Consider the following 12,608-nt stretch of genomic DNA (forward strand, 5'->3'; position numbering starts at 1 on the left):
TGAGTATTCAGAAGGCAAATAAATGGCTTCTTGTGAGCAGGGAACCCGTTACTTTTTAACATTTTAACTCAGAGTGATAAGGGCTGTTAGCAAAGCGTGGCTTATCTGGCAGAAAACCATTGTCCTTCGCGAGAAGCGTTTGGCTCGCCGTGTGAGTCTGTGCCTGCTGTGGGGGTTGATGTGATTCCGCCGTGTGGGGCTGTCCCTGCTGTGAGGGGCGATGTGACTCCGCCGTGTGAGGCTGTCCCTGCTGTGAGGGGCGATGTGACTCCGTCGTGTGACGCTGTCCCTGCTGTGAAAGGCGATGTGACTCCGCCGTGTGAGGCTGTCCCTGCTGTGGGGGTTGATGTGATTCCGCCGTGTGAGCCTGTCCCTGCTGTGAGGGGCGATGTGACTCCGCCGTGTGAGGCTGTGCCTGCTGTGAGGGGCGATGTGACTCCGCCGTGTGAGGCTGTCCCTGCTGTGAGGGGCGATGTGACTCCGCCGTGTGAGGCTGTCCCTGCTGTGAGGGGCGATGTGACTCCGCCGTGTGAGGCTGTCCCTGCTGTGAGGGGCGATGTGACTCCGCCGTGTGAGGCTGTCCCTGCTGTGAGGGGCGGTGTGATTCCGCCGTGTGAGGCTGTCCCTCTGTGACGGGCGGTATGACTCCGCCGTGTGAGGCTGTCCCCGCTGTGAGGTGCAGTGGGTCTCCGTCGTGTGAGGCTGTCCCTGCTGTGGGGGGCGATGTGACTCCGCCGTGTGAGGCTGTCCCTGCTGTGAGGGGCGGTATGATTCCGCCGTGTGAGGCTGTCCCTCTGTGACGGGCGGTATGACTCCGCCGTGTGAGGCTGTCCCCGCTGTGAGGGGCAGTGGGTCTCCGTCGTGTAAGGCTGTCCCTGCTGTGAGGGGCGGTGGGGCTCCGCCGTTGGAGATTGTCTCTGCCGTGAGGGGCGGCGGGCTGTCCCTGCTGTGAGGGGCGGTGTGACTCCGTCGTGTGAGGCTGTCCCTGCTGCGAGGGGCGGTGTGACTCCGCCGTGTGAGGCTGTCCCTGCTGTGAGGGACGGCGTGGCTCCGCCGTGTGAGGCTGTCCCTGCTGTGAGGGGCGGTGTGGCTCCGTCGTGTGACGCTGTCCCTGCCGTGAGGGGCGGTGGGGCTCCGCAGTGTGAGGCTGCCCCTGCTGTGAGGGGCGGTGGGGCTCCGTCGTGTGACGCTGTCCCTGCCGTGAGGGGCGGTGTGACTCCGCCGTGTGAGGCTGTCCCTGCTGTGAGGGGCGGTGGGGCTCCGCCGTGTGAGGCTGTCCCTGCTGTGAAGGGCGGTGGGGCTCCGCCGTGTGAGGCTCTCCCTGCCGTGAGGGGCGGTGTGACTCCGCAGTGTGAGGCTGTCCCTGCTGTGAGGGGCGGTGGGGGGGCTCCGTCGTGTGAGGCTGTCTCTGCTGTGAGGGGGCTGAGCGGCTTGCGGCGTCACTGGTATCGATCTGGTCTGGCCCAGAAGGCCGCAGAAACGGGCCCGGCGGTCGGCTGCATCGGCCCCACTCAAGACGGCCGTCGCGCTGTTTAACTGCTCCGGGTACATCGATCGGAATCAGAGGCTCGTTTCGACGAAAACAGATGTGGATGACTGGCGTGTTAGTGGTAGCCCTGATGGTTTTGGTAATGGTGTTGTTGCTTGCACATTGTGTTTTGCATGGTAAGCTGCAGCCTTGGAACAATGGCTACATGACAATTCGTCCCTATTAATGCTGCATGTACTGCCCCCTGGTTTCGCACAAGTTGGTCTGTGAGGCATTCCGCCATTTTTTAATCAGAACACTTGCACACAGGCGGCAGATCTTGAGACAGTGGCGTCGGTTGAGAATGAGCCAAGGATACGTCTGCCATGAGCACTTTGTAGCGCTGCTTCTAGTCGTTCTCTAGCAAACCAGGATTGGGCGGGCGAGGCCTGGAAATTGTACCAATAGTCTGCAAATGTGCGAGCTGACCTTTTCGCCCATGGCTGCCGTTGCAGAAATCCACATCCCGTACCGCGACTCGAAGCTGACGAGGATCCTGCAGGAGTCGCTGGGAGGGCAACGCCCGAACCACCATTATCATCTGCTGCTCGCCAGCCTCCTACAACGAGTCGGAGACCAAGTCGACTCTTCGACTTCGGCCGCAGGTACTTCCGTCGTCATGCCTTGCGCCGCTGATCGCTCTAGCATCATCAAGCGGCGGTGCAGCTGTCACGCAGCGCCAGCCCACTGGCGGTGCTGAGAGGCACGCATCTGAACCGAATTGGTACCGGGGGCCGATCATAGTACGATGTACGGTGTCCGGTGTTCGATGACGCGATGTCGGTGTTCTGTAGCCGTCCCCTCCCCGACCTGGTCATTGACTTGCCCTGTTCAGTGTCTGGGTCCTGTTCACGGACCGGATGGTGCAGTGGTGGTCGGGTCTTGGTTGGCGAACCAGCGGCGTGCCGTCTCGAATTCTCGGCTATTCCGCGCTCAGCCGTCGGCACGTGCCTCGCTCGGGGCACCTCCAGCGCTGAGAGCAGTCAAAGCTGTGGAGAACTGGGCTGAGTGCTGGAACGGGGTCGAGATGAGCGCTTGTCCCTGCCGACGGGCGGGCAGCCGCCGTCGAGGAGAGGCGACGTCACGCCCCGGGTTCCCGGTCCCCCGCCCTCGGTCCTGTCGTTTGAGGCGCGTTTCGGCCGACTGGCGGGCAGCCGGCGCCGAGGAGAGGCGACGTCACGCCCCGGGGTCCCGGTCCCGCCCTCGGTCCTGTCGTTTGAGGCGTGCTCCGGCCGACGGGCGGGTAGCCGGCGCCGAGGAGAGGCGACGTCACGCCCCGGGGTCCCGGTCCCACGCCCCCGGTCCTGTCGTTGAGGCATGCTCCGGCCGACGGGCGGTGATCGGCAGGCCCCGACTCCGGCTAACACCGACTGTGCCCGTGATACCGTCGCCGCTGCCGGTGTCCTGGGCGTCCTCGTCTGTCGGGGAACCCGCTGTGTCGCCAGCCGCCGGCCGTAGCTGCTGTCCACCTCGGGTGCTGATGACACCGCCGTCTCAGGACGTGGCTGCTGCCTGTCCTCGGATGATGTGACACCGCTGTCCACTCGCGTTGGGTGCTGTCCGTCTCGGGCGCTGATGACCCCGCCCGTCTCGGGGACGTTGCTGCTGCCTGCCTCGGATGATGTGACACCGCTGTCCACGCGCGTTGGCTGCTGTCCGTCTCGGGCGTCGGGGACCCCCGCCGTCTCAGGACGTGGCTGCTGCCTGCCTCGGATGATGTGACACCGCTGTCCACGTCGCGTTGGCTGCTGTCCGTCTCGGGCGCTGGTGACCCCGCTGTGATGCTGTCCACCTCGGGTGTTGGTGACTCTGCTGTCCACTCGCTGTGGCTGGCCGTCCACTTCGGGTGCTGGTGACCCAGTTGTCTGCCGACCGGCGCTGCTGTCCGTTGGACGCCGGCCGGCAGCGACCCGCAGGTGACCGGGTCCAGTGGATGTCGTAGTCGCCGGCCGCCATTACCTGAACACGCTGCGGCCCGACAGCTAATTACCTGGCCCGGCCGGCACGTTATTGACGAGCGGTGTGTCGTCCTGCCTCGCGGGCGCCTCTGACTGCTAGCCCCCCCCCCCCCGGGGGCGCCGGGCTGACGTGGAGCCCCCCTCCTTGCCGGCGGTGGAGGACTCGCAACGCTGTCCCGGTGCGGCTCGCTGCCGACCACGTCAGGCGGGAGCTGCCACTGGCACATGCGCTTACACTTGTCTTGGGCTGCGAGGTCGGAGTCACTGCCGGCCGCGGCTGGGTAGCGGTCTCTCTGGATTGGGGACTGATATCCCCAGGCCCAGATCCAGACCCCTGATATTGCCCCGAACCCAGTGCGAGGACCCCAGCGAGAGCCGGCAGGCTCTGGGGCTGTCGGTTCCACAGCCGGCTTACCAGCTGGTCAGGAGCTCGCGGCCGCCTGTGGTGCTCCTGGGTGCCTCTGGGTGCTCTGGCTGGGCGCGCGGCCTATCGCCGTCCGGGTCCTATGCCTCGGTCGGATCTCCTTCGCTGTCGGGGGCGGGTGCGGCATCGCCGGCGTCCGCCTCGTCGCCGGCGGCTGGCCGCTCTCGTAAACCATTACAGATTTAAACTAACGGCCGGCCGAGGCTTACTGCTGGTCCGGGTCGGGCCATCTCCATGGGCAAAGTACGCCCGAGCGCTGTGGGTGGCGTGGAAGACAAAGTTGGCCCGGCGCGTGCGGGGTTCTCAGGCTCGTAGCTGATGTATGCCACACCGAAAGTTTCCCCTGGTCGGAAAGTTTCTCATATCGGAACAAATGGCCAGGCTAGAACTCGCCGCGATTGCAAACATATCTCAGCCAGCGCCCAATCACAGGTCGGGGACGCTCCACCTGAACCTGGAATGGGGAGAGCAGCGTCGGAAATATAGATTGGCTCTGGCGCTTCGCTTTGGGGGGGGGGGCATTGTCAAGGCTGCAGGAAAAGCATTGAAAATTTTTAGACGTGCTGGCCGGTGGATGTGAGGGAAAGTTCCCTCCACTCTCACTTTGTCGATAAATGATACGCACATTTCCGTGTATGGTTGAACTTTGAATTACCTGTATTGATATCGCGTATGGTACATTTTGCATTAAATACATATATGTGTATGCTTATATATGTATATATATATATATATATATATATATATATATATATATATATATATATATATATATATATATATATGCCGTGCGTACTTGCGCGCGAAGCTCTTGTACGATCCTTTTTTTAATGTATTTTAAGTTGGCCACGGCCATGTACGTGTGGTTACCGCCGTCCGTCCCTCCGCACTGGCTTGTTGAGCTGAGCGCCCAGTTCTGCGTGCTGACACCAGCCCTGACCTGGATGTTCTGACCCGGACCATGGCGTCCGTCCACCGACCTGAGCCTGCTCGCGCTGACCGGGGCGGCTGCCGACAGGGCCAAGACGGTGAAGAACGTGGTGACGGTGAACGAGGAGCTGACGGCCGAGGAATGGAAGCGGCGGTACGAGCGGGAGCGCGACAAGAACGGCCGGCTGCGCGGTCAGGTGGAGCGGCTGGAGGAGGAGCTGCGCCGGTGGCGCGCCGGCGACACGGTCGGCAAGGACGAACAGGTCAACCTGGCCGACGTCATGGACGTCTCCGCCACCGCCGGTACGTGACGCGACGGCGGCGGGTAGGGTTTGGTTCGGACCCGGGCCCGGACCGAGCCGGACGTCTGGGCCAGGCGCCGCGGGAGGCGTGTGTTGTTGTGTTCATCGCGGTGACTTTGTGTGACTGAGATGCTCATCGCGGTGCGGTTTGAATCTCGTCCCCGTGTTTCAAACAGAGCCAAGTCCTAGCTGTGTGCCGTCGCTAGGCGGCGTGCGTAGCAGGATAGCGATGGAAGCTGAGATGCGTGTTGCAGGTCATCCTCCCATTTCTGAAAAGGTGGAAGCCATGTGTGTTCTCCAGGAAGGAGATCTGGCTGTGGGCCAGCAAGCCCTTCACGTAGTCCACTCCACATTATTCAGTGGTCGCGCACCATACGCGCTCCGTGACATGCCTTGTGTGTTGGCTGCCGGTCGGCCGGAGGTGGCGAGCCAACCTGCGGCTCCGTCGCCCGCTGAGCGCGCGCCTGTGACCGCCGCCTGTCCTGACAGCGCCGGCCAGCACGCTGCCGGCGGCGCTGCCGGCCGCACGCTGCCGCTTCGTCTCATCCCCGGCCAGCCTGTCGGGCGACGAGCGGCTCAGTGGGAGAACGAGGTGGCCAAACTGTACGGCCAGCTGGACGAGAAGGACGACGAGATTAACCAGCAGAGCCAGCTGGTGGAGAAGCTCAAGGAGCAGATGCTGGAGCAGGAGGAGCTGGTCAGTGCAGTGGGCCGCTCCGGAGTGCCGACTGTCGGTGCCGTGCCGGCGCGCGTGGTTAACATCAGTCCGCTTGCTCCGTGAAGCGCTGTCACATGAGTGAACGCGTCAGCTGTTTGCTGACCGTTGTTACCCTTCCGACTTCGTTTCGTCGCTGGTCGCCTGCAGGGTACTGAACGGGGCCACCTGAACGGGGCCACCTGAACGGGGCCACCTGGACGCGTGTTTGCCGCACAACAGCCGACCGCTGTGGGTGTCTGACGACCCCTCGCGGCTCGCCTCCTCATGCGGGCCCATCGGCGGCGGCCGGCGGCGTGCGACCGACGCCAGCCCGGTCGAGGCCGGCGCGCCCCAGCGCCAGCGTGTCCCGTGACCGGTGTGCTGGACGCGGCGCGGTTTTCAGATCGCCTCGACGCGACGCGGACTACGAGCAGGTGCAGGCGGAGATGAGCCGCATCCAGCAGGAGAACGAGTCGGCCAAGGACGAGGTCAAGGAGGTGCTGCAGGCGCTGGAAGAGCTGGCCGTCAACTACGACCAGAAAGAGCCAGGACGTAGAGGCGCGCAGCAAGGAGAACGACAACCTCACGCAGGAGCTATCGCAGAAGCAGGTGCGGACAGCGGCGCCGGTCCGCTCCGATGGTGTTCTGCCGTCTGGCCGAAGCCCGATCAGCTGCCAGGTCCAGCCATAGCCAGCTCATGTAGTCAAAGTCATATGCGGTGGTTCGCAGGACCGTTTCTTTCGTCGAGCGGTTGGACAGTGTGCTGCGTTCCCGTCGTTTTGCCGTTTGATGTGATACACGCTGTTGGTCGCGGTGGCCTGACGCCGGCCCTGCCTCACCAGTCGCTGCTGAACACCACGGAGTCGACCTGCAGCAGCTGAGGGACACGCCACAACCACCTGAAGAAGCGCGCCAGCGAGATGTTGACCAACCTGCTGAAGGACCTGGGCGAGGTCGGCGTGGCTGTGGGCGGCTCGGCCGCAGACATGAAGGTGGGTGTCGCTCGGGCCGGCAGGCGGCTGGCCGCTGCAGTGGTGTGGGCCGACCGCCGGCGGTTGGCGCTGCAGTGGTGCTGGGCCAACCGCCGGCGGCTGGCGCTTGCAGTGGTGCTGGGCCAACCGCCGGCGGCTGGCGCTGCAGTGGTGCAGGGCTGACCGACGGCGGGCTGGCGCTGCAGTGGTGCTGGGCCAACCGCCGGCGGCTGGCGCTGCAGTGTTGCAGGGCTGACCGCCGTGCGCTGGCGCTGCAGTGGTGCTGGCTCGACCGCTGGCGGCTGGCGCTGCAGTGAGTGGCTGGACCAACCGCCGGCGGCTGGCGCTGCAGTGGTGCTGGCTCGACCGCTGGCGGCTGGCGCTGCAGTGGTGCTGGACCAACCGCCGGCGGCTGGCGCTGCAGTGGTTGCAGGGCTGACCGCCGGCGGCTGGCGCTGCAGTGGTGCTGGCTCGACCGCTGGCGGCTGGCGCTGCAGTGGTACTGGGGCCAATCACCGGCGGCCGGCGCTGCAGTGGCGCCGGCTCGACCGCTGGCGCCAGTGGTCCGGAGCACTCGCTCACCTGCCTGTGCTGCTCGGGTCGAGCGTGCCACGGAGCGGGGTTTAGATGGGGAATCCCCTGTGATTACGATCCTGAGTTTTCGACGATGAGCTCTGGTGCCTCCCCCTCCCCTGACTTACCACTGACTTTAATTGTCCCGCTATAATTAACGCGAGGTTGGAAGGCACTACCCCGCGTCGCTCTCCATGACGCACGGCCTGACCTCGTTTGTCATCGATAAAACGAATTATTCATTCACCCAGATGTGTGGAGGCAAAGGACAATGTTCAAAAACTGCCGTGCGTCTTTGTCAAAGCAGGACCCTGACGCACGGGATAGTCTCACCAGAGACTTGTTTGTGACCATTAGATTGACATCAGACGCACAGGACATGCTGGACATCTTGAGAAATCCGAGTTCCGGTCGCTGCGAACTGGCTGGACCGGTGATAGTACGGCCATAGCATCAGCCAAATATCCGCTCGGCATTAATCAACCTGTTATCCCAATAGAAAGTGACTTTCTGTGTTTCACCGACCGGTGGCTCAATCACGTCGTCGCTTTTCCTCCATGTCCACGGCACGGTTGATTGGCAGCGTGTTGACGGCGGGGCACGCGCGTGCGGGCGCGCACGACGAGCTGGCTGGTTTGCGTCCGGCGTGTCCGATGTGTCCGTGCGTCCGGCGGACTGACCGTGCTGTCGACGGCCGGCAGCTGGCGGCTGACGGCAGTGGCAAGATGGAGGAGGAGTTCACCGTGGCGCGGGACTCTACCATCTCCAAGATGAAGTCCGAGATCAAGAACTTGGTCACGCGCTGCTCCTCGTTCGAGACATTCCGAACGACTCCAACAAAAAGGTGGGGCTGCGCTGGTTTCGCAAAGGCGTGGATGCTTGGGACGCGGATGCGTGGTGCTGTTTATCGTATTTGCTCATCACGATATGTAGCTCGCAGCCCTGGCTTATGTAATTATCGCGTCATGCTATCGCCTCCGAACGCTTATACCGTGCGGGTGACGTGTCGGTCTGTGTGCGGCCGTGGACGCAAGTTGAGCTACCCCCGTCCTGCCGACAGATGGGACGATGCTGAGCGTGAGCTGAGCGAAGGCCGCCTGCTGATCCAGCAGCAGAGGCCAAGATCAAGTCGCTACAGGAGTCAGTGCGCGACTCGGAGGCCAAAGCGCCAGCTGGAGGAGTCGCTGGACGCCATTAACGAGGAGTGGCGCGGCTGCGCACGGCTGGTACGCCCCCCCCCCCCCCCCCCAGCCCATGGAGCCTGACTCAACCACGGCCGGAGACCTGACCGGACCGCTGCTTTTTGGTGCACGCTGCCGTCTGCTGTGCCGACCGCCAGAATCACCGACTGTGTGTTAATGTCAAACAGAATGTTCAGCGTGGAGCTGGCAGGTCTGGTTTCGTCATCGCCGGATGTGGTCTGGCACGAGTCCACATTCACTTTGAGCGTACCTGGGCATACCAAGGCAAGGTGGCATGACACAGGACGACCGGCCACTGCGCCGTCACACCCATCTATAGAGCGACTGGACAGCCAACGCCGGAGCGCGGCTCTCAGCCGCGTGTCCCGGGTGTCCTGGTGTCGCGATGGGTCTGCGTCGGCGCGCTGTCGTCCCCGGTGTCCTGATCTGGCGGTAGGTCTGCGTCGGCGCGCTGTCGTCCCGTGTGTTCTGGCCTGGCGGTAGGTCTGCGTCGGCGCGCTGTCGGCGCCGCAGCGCCGGCGACGGCCCGGCTGACTCGTCCGTCTCCCGCAGAGCAAATGGCGTCGCTGTCGTCGGCGGCGCAGAAGGACGCCGAGGACGCGCCAGATGCGCACGCAGCTGGAGGCGCAGATCGAGCAGCATCGCGAGGCTCACCAGAAGCAGGTGTCCGATCTGCGGGACGAGATCGCCGCCAAGCAGACGTTCATCGATCAGCTGAAGGAGTGAGTGCCGCGGCGTTGGCGAGTTCTGGCCGGTGCTGGAGGCTGACTGGCCCCTGCAGAGTCAGCGGCGCCCATTGGACTGCTGAGAGGCGATAGGGTGCTGCTGGGGACCCGAGCCAGCTCACGCGAGGCAATGCGTGGTTCCCGCGCGGGCATTCGTGCTACACCCTAGGTTGTTGTCATCGACATAGTTTCGCCCAAGCGCAGTCACGTAGCAGTCTGCCTATACTGATCACTTTGTGCGCCACCCGTGCTGCCGGGATGTCCGGCGGTGTGTTTTGAGGGTGTCATTGCGGTGTTACGGTGTTGCGGAGTAGGGTACCTGCTGACGCGACCTTCTCGCCCGCCCGCGTAGCCTGAACCAGAAGCTGGCGCTGCAGCAGGACCAGCTGCGCGCCGACCACGACAAGCTGCGCACCGAGAACGATGACAAATCTCAACGGCTGCACCAGCTGCTGCAGCAGGCCGACCGGCGCGAGCAGGCGCGCGAGGACCTCAAGGGCCTGGAGGAGACTGTGGCCAAGGAGCTGCAGACACTGCACAACCTGCGCAAACTGTTCGTGCAGGACCTTCAGAACAGGTTCAAAAAGGTGATGTATGAGCCAGCCTGTGCTATCGTAACAGTCACCGCAGCAATTCATAGCACGAACGTGATGTGACTCACTCTATGTCAAACGAGACAGCGCGAGAGATATCACCCAGAGTGTGCGAAGCCAGGTTTAACTAAATGCGTTTCGATGTTCATGGTCGCATGCGAATGCTGTGTGGTCTCCACTGTTGCACTGCAGAAGTCATAACGCTGGTTGTTGGCGTCGAAAGAGATGCCCCGGAAGTGCTAGCCTGTCCAGCCGCCCGTACCGTCCTCTCCAGCCATAGCAATAGTTTGTTCGCCTGTGCGCTCGGTATCTCCTCACTATCATAACAGCGTGCAGGCCACATGTCTGACTGATTTCCAGCAGATGCTGCACTTGTCAGCTTGCGTCGGATGCAGTATTTGGGATATTCTTCCCGTCATGTTCTTCTCTGTCTGGTCTCCGCGGTATCACACCCTCAGCGTTTACCTCCAGGAGTCGTGTCGTGTTGATTAAGTGTCCCTTGGAATCGCACACTGCCCTGTTCCTGGTCACGTGACGGTGGACGACCGGAGCGGGGTGGCAGAGGTCGCAACGTCGCCTTCGGTGCGCGCCGACTGACGGCTGCCTGTGTGCCGCTGCGCAGTCGGCCATCGGCGAGGAGTCAGACGACGTGGGCGGCTCGCTGGCCCAGAAGCAGAAGATCTCCTTCCTGGAGAACAACCTGGACCAGCTGACCAAGGTGCACAAGCAGCTGGTGCGCGACAACGCCGACCTGCGCTGCGAGCTGCCCAAGCTTGAGAAGCGGCTGCGTGCCACCATGGAGCGGGTCAAGGTCGGTGGGGCCCACCGCGGGCTGCGGCGGCGGCAGGCAGGCTGGGCGAAGGGGCAGTGGGATGCCGCGCAACGGATACGAGTGGTATTGTGTCGGTCAGTACCGGCATCCTTTCCGGTGGTTGTTTCGCCTTTATTTTGTTGGCTTCACGAGATCGACACACTGATTTGTTAATTCTGAAAACTCGAGCGGCGTCATCTGGGCTGGTGACGCGGGCTGTATGTCGTCGCGCCGGAGCCGAAGCTGCCGTGTCAGCGCGGTGTGGTGCAGTGGCGCACGTCGCCGCCCGCGTGAACTGCTTTCCGAGCCGTACTGCGTGTCCGCAGGCCCTGGAGACGGCGCTGAAGGAGGCGAAGGAGGGCGCCATGCGCGACAGGAAGCGCTACCAGTACGAGGTGGACCGCATCAAGGAGGCGGTGCGGCAGAAGAACCTGGCCCGGCGCGGTCACGCCGCTCAGATCGGTGAGCTCGGGGCCGAGCAGGGGTCGGCGGGCGGTCCCGCTCAGCCCGCCTCTTACTGTGACGCCCATCTCTGGACCACGTGTTGTGGTGGCGCGGTGGTTGCTGATCCACGCATTCGCCGGTTGGCGTTGTATATGGATGTCAATGTCAGGCAAAGACTGCAAACGCCCGTGTGAGTATATTACGCTGTGAAAGCCTGTCCTCCACTGGCGTCTGCTGAGCTGCGTTGCGTGGCGTGTGTGGCGGCGGCGGCGACGGTCGCGCTACGGCGGCGCGTGACGGTCGTGTGACGGCCCGCAGCCAAGCCGATCCGGGCGGGCCAGCCGCATCCACCACCCGGCATCCGTCCCGGTCAGCAGCCGTACCCGTCCGGCTTCAGCGGCCGGCCCGTGGCGGCCGGCGACGCCGACATCGCTGCCATGAAGGCGCGCCAGAAGAAGGCCGCCGCCGGCAACAACCGCGGTGAGTGAGCCGGGCGCTGGGCGTACGCACAGCCGCTGGGGGCGCGGGCGGCATCGCGGGCACCGCAGGGGCTGTGGGGGGGTGAGCGACGTGGTGGTGTTTGAATTTTCTCTACTGCAGTCGTTGCGAGAGTTCGCCACGTTAGTAGCTGTAAGCACTGCGTGCTCTGCATACAGATTTGAAGTATACTATGAGTGTTCTAATCGCTGTGAAGCGTTTTCTTCGAGGCTGAGTGGTTCGTCAGCTCTGTTTGACGCTCGCAGCTGTTCGCCAGATGACTCTCCGCGGGTGCCGTGGTCACCTCCGTTGACCGTCCGTTGACCGTTGCCGTCTGGTTGCAGACGACTAAGCTGCTCTGTCTGTCTCTCTGCTGGAGTTGCCGCCCCTCGCCTCCACGCCGGGCTTCAGTGTGCACGTGCCGCGCCGCCGCCGCCTGTGGCCGGCGCCTGGCCACTCCTCGCTTTCGCTTGGCGCGCCGCCCGGGGGGACCGCGAGAGGCGCACGCCGCAGCCATCGCTCGGCCGCCGGTCGGTGCCGCCGGGCCGGACGGCAGCTGCGCTCCCCGGCGGCGGGTGCCGGGGACGGGGCGGGCCGTGTGGAGGCGTCGTGCCACGCGGCCGCGGCCGCCACTCGTCGGGTCGGGGCCGGGCTGCGACGCCGGGTGGTTGCCGCGTGGCGACGGCGGTCTGTGCTGCTCCTTGTTTGTGTGCCGCCGTCTGCGGTCGGGCCGGTCGGCGGCGGCACCGCCCCGCCCCGGTCGCGCCGGCGCACGCGCCGGCGTCAGACAGCAGTATACTCCTGTTGCATCGTATGTATGAGCATTTTAAGTAAGTAGTCAATTAATTGGTGCATGTTTAATTTATGGTTGTGCCTGTGTTGGGTTGACGCTGGGCGTGGGTTTTACGGGCCACGGTGAGTCACCAACGAAATAGTCCTGGCCGTGCAGGGGCCCGGACGGCGGTGATGAAGC

General features: G+C 63.8%; 1 protein-coding gene across 1 annotated transcript; it reads left to right on the top strand.

Moving 5' to 3' along the window:
* Positions 1 to 6,759: 6,759 nt before the first annotated feature.
* Positions 6,760 to 11,987, top strand: LOC119105498 (kinesin heavy chain). Its single transcript, XM_037228964.1, has 9 exons — positions 6,760 to 6,831; positions 8,085 to 8,227; positions 8,444 to 8,609; positions 9,138 to 9,307; positions 9,663 to 9,897; positions 10,526 to 10,714; positions 11,041 to 11,176; positions 11,477 to 11,638; positions 11,980 to 11,987. Exons 1-9 carry the CDS (start codon positions 6,760 to 6,762, stop codon positions 11,985 to 11,987), a joined length of 1,281 nt encoding a protein of 426 aa, XP_037084859.1.
* The last annotated feature ends 621 nt before the right edge of the window (positions 11,988 to 12,608 follow it).

This window comes from Pollicipes pollicipes, unplaced genomic scaffold, assembly GCF_011947565.3.
Source record: "Pollicipes pollicipes isolate AB1234 unplaced genomic scaffold, Ppol_2.1 Scaffold_6138;HRSCAF=7277_pilon_pilon_pilon, whole genome shotgun sequence".
In the NCBI taxonomy this organism is placed as follows: domain Eukaryota; kingdom Metazoa; phylum Arthropoda; class Thecostraca; order Pollicipedomorpha; family Pollicipedidae; genus Pollicipes; species Pollicipes pollicipes.

Coding starts and splice junctions, on each gene's coding strand:
- LOC119105498 (XM_037228964.1), top strand. CDS start 6,760: ATGTTGACCAACCTGCTGAAGGACCTGGGCGAGGTCGGCGTGGCTGTG. Junction 8,228..8,443: donor CGAACGACTCCAACAAAAAG/GTGGGGCTGCGC, acceptor TCCTGCCGACAG/ATGGGACGATGCTGAGCGTG. Junction 8,610..9,137: donor GGCGCGGCTGCGCACGGCTG/GTACGCCCCCCC, acceptor CGTCTCCCGCAG/AGCAAATGGCGTCGCTGTCG.